The sequence below is a fragment of the Crocodylus porosus genome, unplaced genomic scaffold (assembly GCF_001723895.1).
Source record: "Crocodylus porosus isolate Cpor-Errol unplaced genomic scaffold, CroPor_comp1, whole genome shotgun sequence".
Lineage (NCBI taxonomy): Eukaryota > Metazoa > Chordata > Crocodylia > Crocodylidae > Crocodylus > Crocodylus porosus.
Genome location: NW_017728909.1, coordinates 25,483,770 through 25,501,088, shown reverse-complemented (window position 1 = coordinate 25,501,088; position 17,319 = coordinate 25,483,770). Strand labels below are relative to the sequence as shown.

At 40.4% G+C, this 17,319-nt stretch overlaps 1 protein-coding gene across 2 annotated transcripts in view; it reads left to right on the top strand.

Moving 5' to 3' along the window:
* Positions 1 to 9,146, top strand: part of RANBP3L (RAN binding protein 3 like) — a 69,078-nt gene extending 59,932 nt beyond the window's left edge. For both annotated transcript variants that reach the window (XM_019531965.1, XM_019531964.1), the window contains exons 11-15: positions 1,713 to 1,843; positions 2,348 to 2,468; positions 3,031 to 3,173; positions 4,948 to 5,140; positions 8,043 to 9,146. In XM_019531965.1, the coding sequence (XP_019387510.1) occupies positions 1,713 to 1,843; positions 2,348 to 2,468; positions 3,031 to 3,173; positions 4,948 to 5,140; positions 8,043 to 8,086 (632 nt within the window). In that variant the 3' untranslated portion in view covers positions 8,087 to 9,146. The remainder of the gene's footprint in view (positions 1 to 1,712; positions 1,844 to 2,347; positions 2,469 to 3,030; positions 3,174 to 4,947; positions 5,141 to 8,042) is intronic.
* The last annotated feature ends 8,173 nt before the right edge of the window (positions 9,147 to 17,319 follow it).

Genomic DNA, 17,319 nt, shown 5'->3' with positions numbered 1-17,319 from the left:
GGTCTCAATGGAACACAATGTTTTATTGATATATTTACAATTTAAAGCAGTTTGGAAGCCCACCGGTACTTCAGTTATTATAATGAAATAAATTCTAAACACCTATCATTTTAGCATTTGATTTTGGGTTTTTATCATGGAAAATCAGAGCTCCCCTTGCCCCCTTACCCTGCTGGTGACCCTCACTCCTAACCCGCAGTCCCCTGGCCTTGCTGATGCCCCTCGCTCCTGACTGATAGCCCCCTGCCTGCCCAGCCCTGCCGGAGGGGGCCCCAGCTGCTAGGGCTACAGGACCTGATGGCTGCATCCAGGTGCAGACAGGTGCTAGCCACAGCTGACCAGCAGTGCCCAAGCCCTGGCCCCTGGGGGGAGGGCAGCAGAGTGGGGAGCCCTGAGCCCCACAGTGGACACACTGCATCCTTCCCTACCCCAGAAACAAACCTGGGAGGTGGGGCATTTGCCCGCTCAGTGCATCACCTCTAGCATGACCTCCCCGGGAGGTCAAGACAGGTCCCAGACCGGAAAAGGGCAATATAGTGCCCATCTTTTAAGAAAGAGAAGAAGGAAGATCTGGGGAATTACAGACCTGAGACTTGTAGCCTGACCTTGATACCTGGAAAGACCATGGAGCAAGTCCTTGAGGAATCTATCACGAAGGAGCTAGAGGAGAACAAGGTGATCAGGAACAGCAAGATCAAATCACTCCTGACCAACCTGGTTTCCTGCTATGATAAGGTCCCAGGCTCTGTGGATGAAGGGAAATCAGTGGATGTTATATACCTTGACTTTAGCAAGGCTTTTAACTTGGCTCCCACAACATTTTCATTAAGAAGCAAAGAAAATATGAATTAGACAAAATACCGTAATATGGATTCATAAATGGTTGGATTATTGTGCCCAACAAGTAGTCATCAATGGTCCAATAATTAGTTATGAGGAGGTATCAAGTAGGACTCCCCAGGTGTCTGTCCTGGGTCCAGTGTTTTTCAACATATTCATTAATGATCTGGATAATGGGACTGAATGCACACTTAGCAAATTAGTGGATGACACCAAGTTGGGTGGAGTTTTAGACACTCTGGAGGGCAGAGCTAGGATCTAGAATGAACTGGATAGACTCAAAAAATTGTCTACAGTCAGTCAGATGAGATTCAAGGACAAGTACAAAGTCCTGCACTTGGGATGAAATAATTGCATGCACAAATATAGACTGGGGAATGTTTGGCTGGGCTGCAGCACTGCAGAAAAACACCTGGGTGTTACGATGAACTCTAGAATGAATATTAACCGACAGTGTGCTCTTTTTACAAAAAAAAGGCAACAGTATACTGGATTGTATTAACCGGAGTGTCAGTGATGTATGGGATTTATGTCTTTCATTATTTAATTGTCTGAAAATATGACAAAACAGTTTAATTTACAAACTCAAATTTTAATCATGTAGGCTCTGATCCTGAAAATCATTCTTTAGGGCAGAGCTGTGATTCTGTACAGAGACTTTTGGAGTCAAAGGAAAGTCAGTATTCAGGTCCACAGCCTTAATGAAAAATAATCATACTACAATACACAACTAGTTATTAATGCACTGGCTGATATCAGGCACCATGAGGAACATACAAAGTCATGGACCATGAAAACATGCATTTCTGTTGATGTGGTAAAACAGCCCATCTATAAACATTTCAGGATTTTCTCTTTTTATTCTCCTTTAGAAACAGTTGTTGCTGAGAGTGCATCACTAGCTGAATCAGCTGCTGCTTGTATTGCTAAACCAACACAGAAATATTTGCTAAATAAAGTGGAAGTTATAACAGGAGAAGAAGCAGAACACAATGTATTACAGGTATGCAGTTCATGAAGACTGCATGATGAATATTTTTTACGTTTTGAATCACATCATAGCTAACTTACGCTAACATGAACATATACTACTACTTTGGTAGCAAACAAACTATCTGTATACATTTTCCCCTTTAAAATGTATCTTTTTAAAACTAATCTTCTCACAAGCTGGTATGCAGATTTTTATCTTATATTGTCTGTACTGAATATAGTTTTTCTACCAAGTGATCATGTTCCACAACCTCCTTCTGCTGTTACCTGTTTATAACTGTCCTCAGAGTAGGTCACTGTACCCTAGGACCAAAAATTAAAACCTCTTAAATTATGAGAGATGTAACACCCAGCTAGAATTAACCCAATATTCATTTTACTTTTTAGAAAAATGTCTAACTTGATACAAACTGTAATATAAAAAGTTGTACCGCAGAGGCATCAACAATGTAAACAAATGCCATTGTGAAACAACTTTCCAGTTCAATTAGTTTCTAAATTATTTTCCCATTAGATCAATTGCAAGCTCTACGTGTTTAATAAACTATCATTATTCTGGACTGAAAGAGGCAGAGGATCCTTGAGGCTCAATGACACTTCAAGCAACAGATGTGGAATGTTACAATCAAGGCTAGGTAACCTTTCATCTCACTTCTAAATCATGCTATAATTTGCCATAGTCAACTGAATCTTAGCATGTTAGCAACTCTGTAGTCAACTTTTATTTATATGAAGTTGCTGAAAGTCTTTTAAATACTTCATGATAAAATTAGCTGTCCACAAACCTCACTTGCCACTACAGGGTTTTTTTGCTAAGCTGTATGAGGGCACTTATTGATGTCATTAGGCACTATATATTTCTACTGCAAGATATTTTTAGTACAACTATTCTTTCACTGATTCAGGTTTTCCAAAGGCAGTGCTGCTTCCAAATGACTTCTGGGATGTTTTGTTTACCAAACTGGAGTTTCTTCTATTGCAATATATGGTTTTAAAAGAAAGTTTTGTTATCTCATAAGCCAAGAATATAAAATACTGAGAGGAACTTGATTTTGATACATTAAAACTGATTGTTTAAAGGCCACTGAAAAAAGGACAGGTTATAATTCTGTGAAATGCAAAAATAGAGAGCTGTGCTGCAATAGTAAAGGGAGGATGTTTTCATAGAATCTGATATATGCAATCATTGTTTTTTAGTTATGAGAAATCAAGGCAGCTTGAGACTGATCCTCAACACTAAACTCTGGCCTCAGATGATGATAGAGAGAGGAAATCACAAGAGTCTGTGCATTACTGCAGTGGACCAAGAAGACTGTTCTGTTAAAGTATTTCTAATACAGGTAGGAGAAAAACCAAAACCATTATCAGAAATTTTGCAATCTGACTCAACTCCTTGTTCTGGGAAGCTTCCAGCTTTGTTGTATTAATCATCATTATAGTAAAGCCTTAAAATGGATGAAGAATTACCATTGGTGGCAGTGGAAGTCTTGTACAAAGATTAAAGCTACCCTTACAGCTGTAGGTGATCAGAGGAGTGCATTAGGCACCCAGCAGGGTTCACTAAAGCAATGATGCAAAAGGTCAGTTTGACATGTTGAGAGCCCACAGAACTGGCTGCTCTCTGGTGCTGGATATTTGCACTGTCTTTTAATGTTAATATCCTTCATATCAGCAGTTATATGGCAAAGGGGATGTTATTCAAAGTGATCTTCATGAGAAGTAGAAGTAGTAATACCTACAGCCACAGAAAGAGCAAAAGGGGCTGTCCACAAGATTCTTTAGTCAGATGGAGTTTACAGTACAGAAATATAAAAATTACCAGTATAAACAGCTATTTTGGTCAGATAATTTTTAACATATTTGCAATCTTAGACTGGTTTTGTACTTAGAATGCTACAAATGACTTGGGGGTGATGATGACATTTGCTATTGAAATTCCCAACCACGTGGCTTTTAGTGGGTTTTATGTAAATTGGAGTGAAAGGAATGCTGTGCTGCAAACATGAGCAACCTAAAAAAGATGCTGATACTCTACTGCTTTTCAGTGTGACTACTTACATTTGTACAAACTGGGAGAATAAAACATCAGTATTATTTTGCAATTGGGTATAAAACTACCAAATCAGAGTAGGATCTTTCTATTCCAATTGGCATAAGGATAAATAATGCCATATGATTCAAAGTGCTAGAGAATCAGGGCCCAGCAGACAAGCTTTCAATTATCTGCTGCCTTTCACCTTCACTAGAAGAGGTCATGACATCTTTTAGATTTGTTAAAGAAAAGCCGTTTTGATTGTTAATTCTTTGTTCCCCACTTGTAAGCAAAAATGCTAAACATATATATTTATTTATACATAAATAATTTATATCTATACTATACAGATATACTAATGTATGTATATCTATAGTTGTGTGTATGTGTATTATATAGTGTGTGTGTGAAAGTTTCTATGTGTTGTTATTGTTAGAAATGTGTTTTGTTGGTGTGGAACTGCAGTGAATCTGGAATAGGAAGTGTTTAAAAAAAAAACTTAGCTATTAACCAAGCTGCATCATTTTTATTTTAAGTCTCTGTCTGTTATATCAAGATGGAAAGCAATCAGTGCGTACATTTTAATAAACTCTAAACCACTTAAATGAAAATAATGTCATGTTTATCTAAGCTTCTGAAAAGTCAGTAACTTAGAAGCTTAGATTTCATAGACATTAGGGCTGGAAGGGACCTTGCGAGATCTTTGGGTCCAGCCCCCTACCCAAGGGGCAGGAAGTCAGCTTGGGTCAGATGACCACAGCAAGATAAGCATCCAAGCATAACTTAAAGGTATCCAGAGTAAGTGGTTGCACCACTTCTTGGGGGAATCTATTCCAGACTGGAGACTCGGATGGTAAAGAAGTTGTCCAGTCTAAAATGGTCTTCCAGTAGTTTGTGACTGTTAGACCTTGCCTTCCCTTGTCTTATAGAAATTATTTGGATACAGAAAGACAGCATCTCTTCAGAAGAGATTTTTTGCTCTTTTCAAGTACTTGAAAACTGCGTCTGTTTTTCAACGATCGTTGAGCTACAGCATTACTTTTCTGTTCTCTTCAAAGCACTGTGCATTTTGTTTCATACAGGCAAGTTCAAAAGACATTGGATACCTGTATGCAGCAATACACCACCGTCTTGTTGCATTGCAAAGCTTTGTGGAAAAAGAATCAGATACTAATCAAGAAGATACGGAGCCAGAAACAGCCTTTTGTACACTAATCTGTGGCAGTGATGATGAAGAGGAGGAAGAAATAAGTCAAGTGAGCAGCAATAAATCAGGTAAGCAGAAATCTCTGTAGGAGGTCTGCGCCCCTTTGTTTTGTGGCTTCATTTTTACAGTTTTCATTTTTCCTTTTGCTTTCCATCAAAGTCCCTATGCTGTGATGACCTCACTCCAGCAGTTAACTAGAGTTTTATCATTTTAAGTGGCTACATTCAACAGGGCCAACTTCTTGTGGAACAAATGTCTTTAATCTTTATAACTAGAATCCTTCTTAGGCAAAATGCTGAGGGCCAGTTCTAGATTGGGCCCTCAGATGCCACCAACTTATATTTTGGCATATTTTGTAAAAATCAGGCACCTAGCCCTAGGAGAGTTATTCAAACGAACTTAGTTGTGTACCTAAACTTAGCATACAACCAGCTGGGAGAAGTAGGCACCTTGAAATGTGAAGAGGCTACCTAAAGGAGGAAGTAAAGCTAATTACAACCTCCACTTCAGAGCAGTTTGCATAGTCCACAAAGTGGCTGAAAACAACTGTAGACAAGTCGAAGTACAGTAGAGATACAATGGCCCGAGTTTAAATCTCCCCTAATCTTAGCAGAAGGTAGGGAATACTTCCTTATGAATATCTCTGCATGGCCAGAACTGCCTTATGGAGGCACATGTTGCAAATTGCTCTTCCCTCTTCTGGGTGGAAATTGCTTTTTGATGTTTGATTTATCACTAGCCATATTACATTTCTCTTTGATACTCAACTGCCCACTGTCTCCTGTTATGTTTTTTAAAGAGCAGATTTTCATATAACTATTCAGAAAGCATCAAATCATGTACAAGTAACAGTCTTGAGTGACTGTTTACTTTTAGAAAACAAACAGGCCTTTTAGCAAAAATATAAGAGTTTACAGTACTTGTTCCTATGATCAGTTGTTTTCTAACAGTATTTCAGTAGCATTCAGTTTTTCTAAACAAAATGTGCTGCTGTTACACAACAGGTTTTTTTCCAAGTACTCATTTTTCCTTTCAGCAACAGGAAAATTCTGAGCGCTGAGAATTCTCTTTTTATCCCCAAATAATCAAACCCTCTCTGTATCCTTCTGAAGTAGCCTCCATTTCATTTTTCAAAGAGTTTCTACTAATTTGAAAACTCTGTATAAGCCAAGTTCCTTCCCAGAATTATTGATAGTAAGCACTCTTTGTTCTTTCACAAAAGTTGAGATGAATGTGAAGGTCAAAACAGTGTAGGATTGCAGATTTGCAAGTTAAATATTTATTTGTTTGCAAAGATTTCTGATGCAACAGTGATACGGCAAACTAAATCTCAGATCTATGTAACAGTGCACAAGATTAAAGGATAATAATGCTATCTCTGTTTTTTCCTAGCCACTTCCTCCACACTTCTATCTTTCATTTTTCTCCAAATGGTCAATGATAATAGTATGTATGGTAACTTTCAACATAGCTCTTGTGTGGCTTTTAGCATTTCTTGCTTTATCTTGATTGCTTCTGTTATCTTCATAACAATTGGGTCTTCATTCTGTGCAGCTTTCAACTTCAGTACCCCAGCTTCACCTTAAACCCCTATGTCTACCTACATTCATACAATCCAGTCTTGCTGAATGTTCTGTTATGGCTTCTTTCAGAATAGAATGCATACAACTGTTTGCTCTTGCAGGAGAAACTGTCCCGGGAGTGACTTAACTCTGGTTCTTTCCAGTTTTATCTTTCTCCTGGAACAGCCATTTTTGCACTGGAAAAAAAATCCTGAACATCTACCTGTGGTTTCTCCTGTAGACACAGGGACTCTCCCAGGACACTTACACACATACAGTGAGTCTGCTCTGATGTGCTGGAAATCCAGTGTGTCGGAGCAGGCTCGATTAATCAAGTCTGCTGGAGCACATAATTAACATGCCTGGCGCTGCATTGGATGCAGTTGTACCAATGGCACAGTGCATGTGAGTGCTTAAAAAATGGTGGGCAGTGCGCTTTGAACTAAAACACATTTGATATGTTTTTAGTTCATAGCACACCATCACCAGTTCCTCAGCACAGTTGCATGCTGAGCCCCTTACACACCTGTACCTGATGCAGCACTGGGCACTTTTAATTAGTGCTAAAAGTGCTCTGTGCTGTGTTGGGAGCACACATAGAAATGCCCTGAATGTCTCTATGTGGTCTAAGCAGTCAACTGTTGAATCTCACTTTTTTCTCCTAGATTTAAATTTCTTAAGGTTCTTAAAACAGCTGCATCATAGGGGTTAATGAGAAACTTCTAATCTTCCCTGGCATTATTACTGCCTCATCAACAATGCTCTTTTTAAAACTGGTGAAGAAAAAATAAGATGCCAATTTGTAAACCTAATGATGAGTAAAACAAGAGCTGAAAGCAATCTTTTCTTTTACTATCCTGCCAAACTTGGACTTCTGGGTTCTGTGGTATGTGCAGTGGTTATTAGTAACACTTAGCGAACCTGTATTTTCAATTAAAATCAAATTTCTTTTTCTATCATTATATTATGATATGACTCGTATAGAGCATCTAAGTCTCATATTACAAATTACCCATCACAAAAATCAGAATGCAGTCAACCTAGCATTATGGTATTTGGGGTCCAGTCACAGGTTACGAAGTACCTGCTATGAAGTAATGAAAACACTTCCAATTCCAAACAGTGTTCCTTTGTAAAATGAGATCTTTAGATAACATTCTACACCATATAGCATCAGGCCTGAAACATGTATGCCTGTAAGTAATAACCAGTAATCTGACCTGAGTTATCACACTGGTTTAATTGCTTGCCGTCCTGTAAAAAATGTTTGTGGATATGCCTGAGTTTAGTTAGATTATATGCATCTAACCCAAGAACATACTTTAAAGTTATAACCTATTATGAAATGTCAATTTAATTCAAACTGTGAATACTCTGGAATAAGCAAGTATTTTAAATTCTATTTCAGATCATTCTAGATGGATCCGCAGACAGCCTGTAGTCTGTTCGTGACAATGATTACAGGAACAAAGACTGGCAGCTCATAGTGCTGAAAATACCAAATTTATCTCATAAGTCCCTGGAGTGAAGGAATCTGATGCATTTGTTCCATGATTTTCAAGAAATAAATTAATTTTCAGGACTGCAAAAGTTTAATACATCAGAGAAGGACTTGACGTGCACTTTAAGGATTCCAGTCATCATTCCTTGCACTGAAATGGGAATGACAGGATGGCCTCCACTGTTCAAGAAGTATTATAAAGGTTTCAGGATTTTGGAATTAGGCATATTTAAAGATACTGAATATAAGGGACATTATCCCTAATCAAGTTTATTCATCATATTGATGGATAAAATCTTGCCATGAACTTCATGATATTCCTATATGAAGTGATTATTTATTTTTGTTTTCCATAACACAAAACAAAACATTTATGAAGACTTTAAAAGTAGCTTTTTTGAAAACAGTGAATATAGCTGATAACATTCAAAAACCCATTCTATAGTCCACACACAAGCAGAAGTATTTGTCCACATCTGTGTAAAATGAGCAAAGCCTATGGAAACTAGCCTTTATAATTAAACAAGGTATTTGATAATGAAACAAAACATTTTTGTTTTGAAAATACTCCAGGATGTGAATTTGGCTATAGGATTGTTTTTAAATGGGATCCTACTCTGCTTCTGATAGTCAGCAGGAGTTTTGCTGCTGACTGCAGTGAGAAAAAGATTGGGCCTCAACTTCAAGGAGGCATCTGAAAATGAAGCTGTAATATCCACAAGCACAACTATTTGCACCTTCTTTGCTTGCACAACACAAGTAATTACATAATTAACTGCTCTTATGGCCTTTGCAAATGTGGATCCATATACTATTTCTGTAGAACTGCTGAAAATGTCTTAACCATGTGTGCCAAACTAGTTAAATGTATGAGTTTTATTGTTAACTATACGCCACCAAGCACCAACACTTCTTCATGTGATTACCTACTATACAATTTGACATATACAATAATCCAAGTACAACTAAAGATACAGTCACTTGACAATAATGAACCCATAATTTACTATGCATCATTTAAACTTTTTTTTGCTAACCAAACTGATTTAAGATGCTGTAAAAACAAACTCTGTAATGCCTTGTCAGCCACCAGTTCACAGTACAAAGAAGCCATTCAGAGCATTGGTGCTCTACTACTCCAGTCCACAAAGAAAATATATCTTTATGCATCTTGCTGAACCTCTCTGTAGCATTTTATATACATGATTATCAAATACTGCTTTCCTTCAACTGATGGGTGACATGAAGTCCCTCTGGACTCAGAGAGGCCATGTCCTGACAAGTGCACACATGCGGTTTTCAGTGCCTCAAAGCAGTTTGAGGTGCTGCAACCTGCATGTGGTGCACATGCACCTATTTGCCATGCTGCTAGTTAGCGGTGTGTTGGTTTTTTTGATACTGACAGATCCTGGTGTCAAAAAAATCTGCCACTAAAAAATAGTGGTGTGGCGCACACAGCAGCAGCATGTGCCACCAGAAAGATAGCTTGGCTGGCTGGAACCATGCTCTGGCTGCCGGCCAGGCTCCAAATGGCTGGCTTAGCACCACTGCTGCCCCAGCAGGTCCCTAGGACACCAGATAAGACTGCTGGGGCCAGCATAGGTGCTGGCTTCAGCCTCCCCTACCCCACCAGGGTCACTCTGCTGTGCACTGGAGCACACATGCAGGGGTGTGCTTGACAACAAACAGCAGCACAAAAATGTGCCACTGCTATTTGTCCTGCAGGAAATACACACCCTTGCACATAAAACACTTGTTGGGACACAGCCAAAGGGTTGTTATGGGTTTTTAACCTCAATAGTTATTGTCTCCAAAGTCCAACCAAGGTTCAGTCCATGCATCTTAATAAACATTTATATAAAGCTGTTCAAGAATTGGTGTAACAACATTCGCTGAAGTGCTAAGAAAATCTGCATCTTAGGGTAAATGTGATATCTTTTATTACAGGGGTATAGGTTGTAATCGTGTTGGTCTAAGGACATAGGCAGACAAGGTTCTTTGGGTAAATGTGGTATCTTTTATTAGACCAACTCAAATAGTTGGAAAAATTCTTCTTAGCAAGCTTTTGGGTTTAAATACGAAGGGTATTTAAACCAGAAAGCTTGCTAAGAAGAATTTTTCCAACTATTTGAGGTGGTCTAATAAAAGATATGACATTTACCCAAAGAACCTTGTCTGCCTATGTCCTTAGACCAACACAACTACAACCAACAGCCCTAAGAAAACCTGAACACTCAGCTCATTTATAATATAGCACTGTCTTCCAGAATTCTTAGTTTCTGAATACTAGTTATCTAGAACTGAATTGAAGCAAGGCTGATGTGTTCTTGGTAGGAAAAGAGCATTACTTAAAGGAGTTGAACTTCTGACATATCCACAAATTGAGGGGTCCATAGCCCCTCAATCATCAGTTCCACTGGAGATCCAAACAGCAAGAATGGCACAATGCTCTCTTCCATCTGTGGTGGCCAGAAGTTTGTGTCCCTCCATACCATTTTCACTCTTTTGTATAGAAGTCCTCATAGATTTGCCTTACAGATTTGATTATTGCAAGTCATGCCAGGGACCAAAGCAATGCTCTATGTAAAAAAAAGAAACATGCCCCCCTCCCCCCCTGCCGTTCAGCTGTTACAAAATACAGCAGCCTATCTGCTTAGATATGTCTAAGTAAGAGGTCAGAGTGAGAACACTGCCCTGGAACACCTCTGTCTAAATTGATTATCCACTGTACAAAGTGCAGTTTCAAAATCTGTTATGATAAAATCCTCCATGGAATAATGTCTAGGTATCGATTACATCTCCACTCCAATGCTCTGTTATAGCCACATTACCTGAAGGACTTCTCTGGTGCGTGGGAAACAATACTTTCATAGAAGCTGCTCCTAGACTGTAGAATTGATTCCCGTAAGATATAAAAATGTAGTGTAGCTTCTAACTGTTGAAAACTAAGCAAAACATAACTCTTTGAATTGCATTTCCCCAAGCAGGGCTATACTTCCTTATGCACATACATACTTTGAAATGAATAAAGCTCTACCTCGTAAAGGCTGGGGTAGAAAAGAGAAATGTTGTTTTTGTTTCTATTTTTAACTCCTTGGTAGGACATTAGATATTATGCTGTTGGAAGGCCATAGAAATATATAGTCTTAAAAATATTTTTGGTGTGAGCTTCTATTCTTGATATCTATATGTATTAAATTATTTGTGCTGTTTACCATTGCTGCACTAAAAACATAGCTTTTCAAGGCTAATATATGTTAACATTTTATAAATGGAATTCAGTATTGATAATATAAAGCTTTTATTTTTTGACATCAAAAACAGTAGAATAATATTTTATCTAAGCAATTAATTTGTATGTTCACTGTCACTGGGTATCTTCTTCTGTGTTCCAATTCTAGCTATGAATACAATAACTTCGACCCACTCCTATCTCAACATTCTTCCATCTTAGATTTTCAAGGAGCTAGAGTGTATTTAACAGCAAAAAATATCAGCACATACCCTATGCATGCAAAATTTCCATCGGTGTTGAGAGATTTAAAGAAATAAGGTATGTAGGGTCTGAGACCCTTAAGTATTAATACAGAAATAGTTTTTAAAAGAAGTGGAAAGCTAATAATTCTGAGTAAAAGAACAATAAACCTGACATTAAAATTAGGTGCTTCTGACAGCTAATTGGTAGCCATTCTAACAGAAATTATTTGGACTGATGATTTAAGTGATGGTGACCTATATCCTGTTTGTCCCAGGGAGCTAGAGTGGGACTTACCGGCACCGTCGGAGAAACCCCCGTGGCGTGTCAGCCGCTTGTTTATACAAACGCAGCCGGAAGATGACGTCATCGGGAGCAGGCAGCCGGCGGGGATAAAAGTGGCCGCAGAAGAAAGGAAGGGGGAGGCAGAGGAACCGGGACCAGGTCCAGCAGCAGGAGGGGCGGAGAGCCCCAGAGCGGAGCAGGCGGCAGCTTCCCCAGGAAGAGGGGCAGAGAGCCCCAGAGTGGAGCAGGCGGCAGCTTCCCCAGAAACAGACGCGAAGAGCCCCAGGGAGGGGCAACGACCCGCTCAGCCGGAGGGGAGAACAGCAATGACAGCCGGCTGCAGGGTGTCGGACGAGCGAAGGCGGGCAGTGTGGCTGGAGACGGACCATGAGGAAAGAGAACCCCGAAGAATGGCCGACAAGGGACCTTCGGGATACGGACCTGAAGCCTGCGAGACCCACAGGTTGAGTGCCGGGGTGGTGGTGCAGGGACGCAACCCTGCAAGAGGGGGCGAAGACCCGGGAGAGCCCCGAAAGGGTGTAGTCGGGCGGAGGTCGCCGCCAACCAGCCGTGTTTAGAAACCTATAGGGTGCACTAGGGAGGTTGGGGGGCTAGATACTGCCCAAGGGGACCCGGGGAGGTCTAAATAGGATCCTCAGCCAGTAAAGGGCTGAGGAGCTGGTCTTTAAGTTGTTTATAGGTTTGTTTCCCAGTTAAAAGCAGGAACAGCTGAGGTGACATATTGATGAAGATAGGGTCAAGGATGTTTTAGAGAGGCACAATCTGTGCTGCGACCCAGTGCAGGGTCAAACAGGGCATAGGAAGGAGAGGACAGAGCAGACAGGCCCGCGAGTAATCCGATGAGGGCAGGCCAGGCAAAAGGGGAACTACCAGCCCATGAACAGGAGGTCTGACCCATAAAGAAGAAGGCACTACAGGTGGCGTGAGGCCAGGGTACAGGGGTGGCGGAGCCCCGTGACATGACCGATGAGGGATCCTGGGCCATGGAGCACCCACGAACCGACCTTAACTGAACTTAATATCAAGTCATGGCAGGCGAGAACTAAGGTGGGGACTGGACAGTAAGAGATCTGCTCTGATCCCGTAGCAATCCTGTGAGAGCAGCGGCATCCCCCTACTGAAGGTGAACCACTTACGGGTGAGGACCCTAGTCTGGCAGTCACACTGTTACCTGTCTAAATCACATCCTAAATCTTATCACAAAGAGCTTTTGGTGCCCTTTATTAAATGAGCTGATAGTTCATGTCAGCATCACCAAACCGTCCATGTGATAATGTTTTCCTGGCACTGATACTGATATAGATAATATTCTATGCAGAGTGGCTAAGGACTGAATGAGTATCAGTACTAAAGCCTGCTTCCCCCTTAAGGTTTTTTTTCCCAGAACGCATTTTTGAGAAGCATTTTCAGGACAATTTGAGGAAGCGTGCACTGCCTGTTCTTTCATTAAACAATGGACTTCGAACTCCAGAGCTGTGTTTACTTTTGCAAACATTATATTCACTTAAAAATAATAATTTGGTTGTAACTGTTTGTCTGTGCTGTTTGTTTGAAATGTGGTGTCAGTTAAATTAATCTGCTTGATGGCTGAAGTAGCTAGGAAGAACTGATCTGTGTTCCGAAAAGTAAATTATAACAAGACTGCTCTAGTGGATGTGTGGACTAGAAAGGGATCGACCATCCCACTGAGGATGTTGTTTCCAATATTTATTTTTCAGAAAACGTTTTTGGCTTTTTTCAAGTTCTTTATCCTATGAATTCATTGGAATTTGTGCAGTAAACTCTGTGTGCCAATTTCTGTCCTAATTTATAACTTGTATCACCACAAGACTTCATTAGAGTTGCATACAAATGTATGGCTGGACAGAAACTGGCCCCAGGAATTAAATTGCTGTTGAACTGAATTGTCAAGTCAGTAATCTGGACAATGTGTAGGATTCAGCTAAGTAAATAAGGTGATGGACATTGTTTAATGTGAGATGAAGCTTCTGGAGAGCAAGAAAATTTCCACCTGAGGAATAAGAATTTAGAGCTGTGGCCTCGTGGCTCCAAAATCATAGAACTAGGTTTTGGTAAAAAAAAAAAAAAAAGCTCTAGGGGCTGTTCAGCTCACCCTAGGCATATGTAAATGATACTAATATTAATGTAAATAATACCGATGTCAATATAGATAACATTCATTTTCAGGAGTCATAGACATAGATGAAGGAAGTATAGATATTGTAAAAGATTATACCAGTGATCACTGATAAATTACTGATAAATAACTAATAAACATCACCAAAATAACTTTTGCTAACAAAAATCAATCAACTCCACTATGAAAAGACAACGTTGTTTTATTCTATAATTGTTCTGGAAAAAGTTCCTAAATTCTATTGCATAAGAGAAACATTTGCAGGACTGTTATGTAAAACTGTTGGTACTGGTGGAATTTGACAACAATTTAAAATTGTTAATAATAATAGTCCTGATATACAAATGATACCAATTATGTTGTTTTTGTAACACAGAAAGAACTAATAGATTCAGGGTTATTACAATAATAAATATAAAAACATGTATACATCTTTATTTCAAATCATTCAGGGACAAATCTCTCCAGAAGTGATATGATTTGCAGTATGTTTCTGTCTTACACTCAGTATTTATGCCACAGTCCATGAATTCACTATTATGTATAAGTCTATGAGGAGAATGTGGGCAAGGATCTTCCCAGCTATGGACAGGAGTGTAAAACCATGATACCTGATCTATATTTTTTCTTGACTATCTTTCAAGTCACTGGAAATCTGTTCATGTTTCCAGATTTTCATAATAAGGATGTGTATTAGTTTGTGAGAGATCTTTTGTCTACCTGGCTTATAAATTTCAGATGGTATTCCATCAGGACCACATGCTTTGTTGTTCTTCATCTGCTTAATGGCTTTCAAAGTATCTTGATAAATTGGTGGATTTGTAAGGTAGTCCTTAGGGTGTTGTGAAATGGGTTTGATGGTATTGTTTTTGACATCAGAGTTTCAGTTCAGCAGCTCTTGAAAGTGCTTCTTCTGCTTTACCATGATGGTGGAGCTGTCTTTAAAAAAAAGTGCCGTTCCATCCTTGGACCTCCTTGGACCTCAGGGGACAACTTTTAGTGTGCCAGGCCATAGATAGCATTGGCCATGCTATGCATGTGGCTGTTGGCAAACTTTTGAATCTCTTTTGCTTTGTCCTCCCACCACTTGCTCTTTCACTCTTGAATTTTCCTCTGGGACTTGGCTTTAATGTGGTGATAAGTGATTTGTTTCTGTTTGGAGCTGAAACTTTGAAGGCTTCTGCCAAGGCTGTCCTTTTCCTGTTAATGAGAACGTGAACTTTCTTATAATCCTCATTGAACTAGTCCTGATTTTTTTTATAGAGAAGCCTAAAGCTTCTTTGCACACCTCATGGATGCTTTTCTAGAGGCTCTCCCAATGATCAGTGGACTCACTTTGCTCACTGAGGAGATTCCACCCAAGTCCCAGTGTGATTTCAGACCACTCAGAAGTACAACAGATATGAACTTTTCTTGCTAGACAGCTGCAGAAGTGTTGCAACCAGCACTGAGATCTTCACATGGCTTTCATTGACCTGACTATGGCCTTTGAGTCAACTAACAGAGAACTCCTGCGGAAGATGCTGATGAGATTTGGATGTCTGCCAAAAATATTTTATATTATCAGATTTTTTCATGATGACATGACAGCAGCTGTCCTAAGCAATGGCTTGGAAATGGAATCAAGCAAGGTCATGTGAATGCACCAACATGCATATTGCAGCTATTTCACATCTCATTGCTGATACACTTCCATCTGAAGTCAACATCCAGTATCGTGTGGATGGGAATCTCTTTAACCATTTACAATCCAAATCCAAGATAATCAACGCATCCAATGCTGATCTTCAGTATGTTGATGATTGTGTCGTGTGCCCACTCAATTGAAGAGCTCCAGGAAACTCCTGAGCGCTTCTTTGAAGCGTACAAAATGTTTAGATCAGTACTTCTCAAACTTTTGACCCCTTACTCCCAACCCACAGCTCCCCATCCCTGCGACTCCATCCACTGATGTTACAACCCCTGGGACAAAGATCATTCTTTTGTTCTGTTTGTGCAACACAAAAGGGTCCTGATCCATGACTAGGGCTCAAAGGCATTATGGTGGTATTACTGATTATTTTTGGAATAATCATTGATGAAAGGTAGAGCTGTCTATCATACACAATCTAAAATTACCATCAAACTTATGAAACTCAGAAGATTTAGGCCCAGATCCTGTTACACCTAACTGGTGTCTAAATGTGATTCTACCTTGCTAAAGTTGCTGAAAAATTATTAATGCAAAAAGTGAATGGGTCCTTACCACTCTTTGTGACTTAGTCTGAAGGCTATGATGAAGAAGGCACATTGCAAAAGTGCTAAGTGGTGGTGCTCAGCTTTTTAGAGCACGGGTGCTGAGCTCCCAGCCTGTGGACCGGATTTAGGTGCTACCACTCCCCTGCTGCTGAATTTTGAGACCCATGGAGAGCCCCAGGCATGGATTGGGTGTGATTCCAGTGTGTAGGTCCAGGCAGGAGCAGGGCAGCATTGAGCCCCAGGGCCCAATCCTAGCATGTGAGAGCAGGAGGAGGTCATGCCAGGCCCCCAGGGCCCATAGGGTTGCTAACTCTGTTTGAATCTATTCCGGGAGGTTTCTGAAACACCAACATGCCTGAGACACAACGTGAACATGCCTGCGTGCTTGCGTACATCAGTTACAGATTACAGTGTGTAGACTTTACATCAGAAAGGCAAATGCACATTCCTATTACCTTTTAAAAACCCACTGGACTACTGTGTAAATCAGATTCAATGTTTAATATTTATTTTTAATGAATGCCGTATCATTTATCTCCTTGGTGACTCTCAGCGGGTCTCCTACAGCTTTATATTTAAATCCTGGAGACTCCAGAGCAATCCTGGAGGGTTAGCAACCCTAGGCCCAATCCTGGCAGGAGGGGGTAGTGCACAGCCCGTGAAACCCAGTCCTGATGTAGGGGGCAGGGAGTATGCGGTGCCAGGCCCCAGGGCTCCCATCCTGGTGTGGGAGGTCCACCCAGCCTGTGGACCAACCCTGTACCATTCATCTAGTCTGCTGGGCAAAAAGGTTGAGCATCCCTGTTTCAGAGTATTGGGCCAGGTGTTGCTGCCCAAGGGCATTGTGGGATACTACTCCCCTCCAGTAGAGGAAGGAGAAACGGGAGAGAAGTGACTACCTCTCTCCTTCCCTTCCCTCTGACACTGGCAAACAGGGAGGGCTGTGGCGAAGATCAGTGTAAAGATCAAATTGGCGTCTGTGCTGCAAGCGCTGTTACGAGCATGGTCAAGCCTGAGACCCCCCCCCC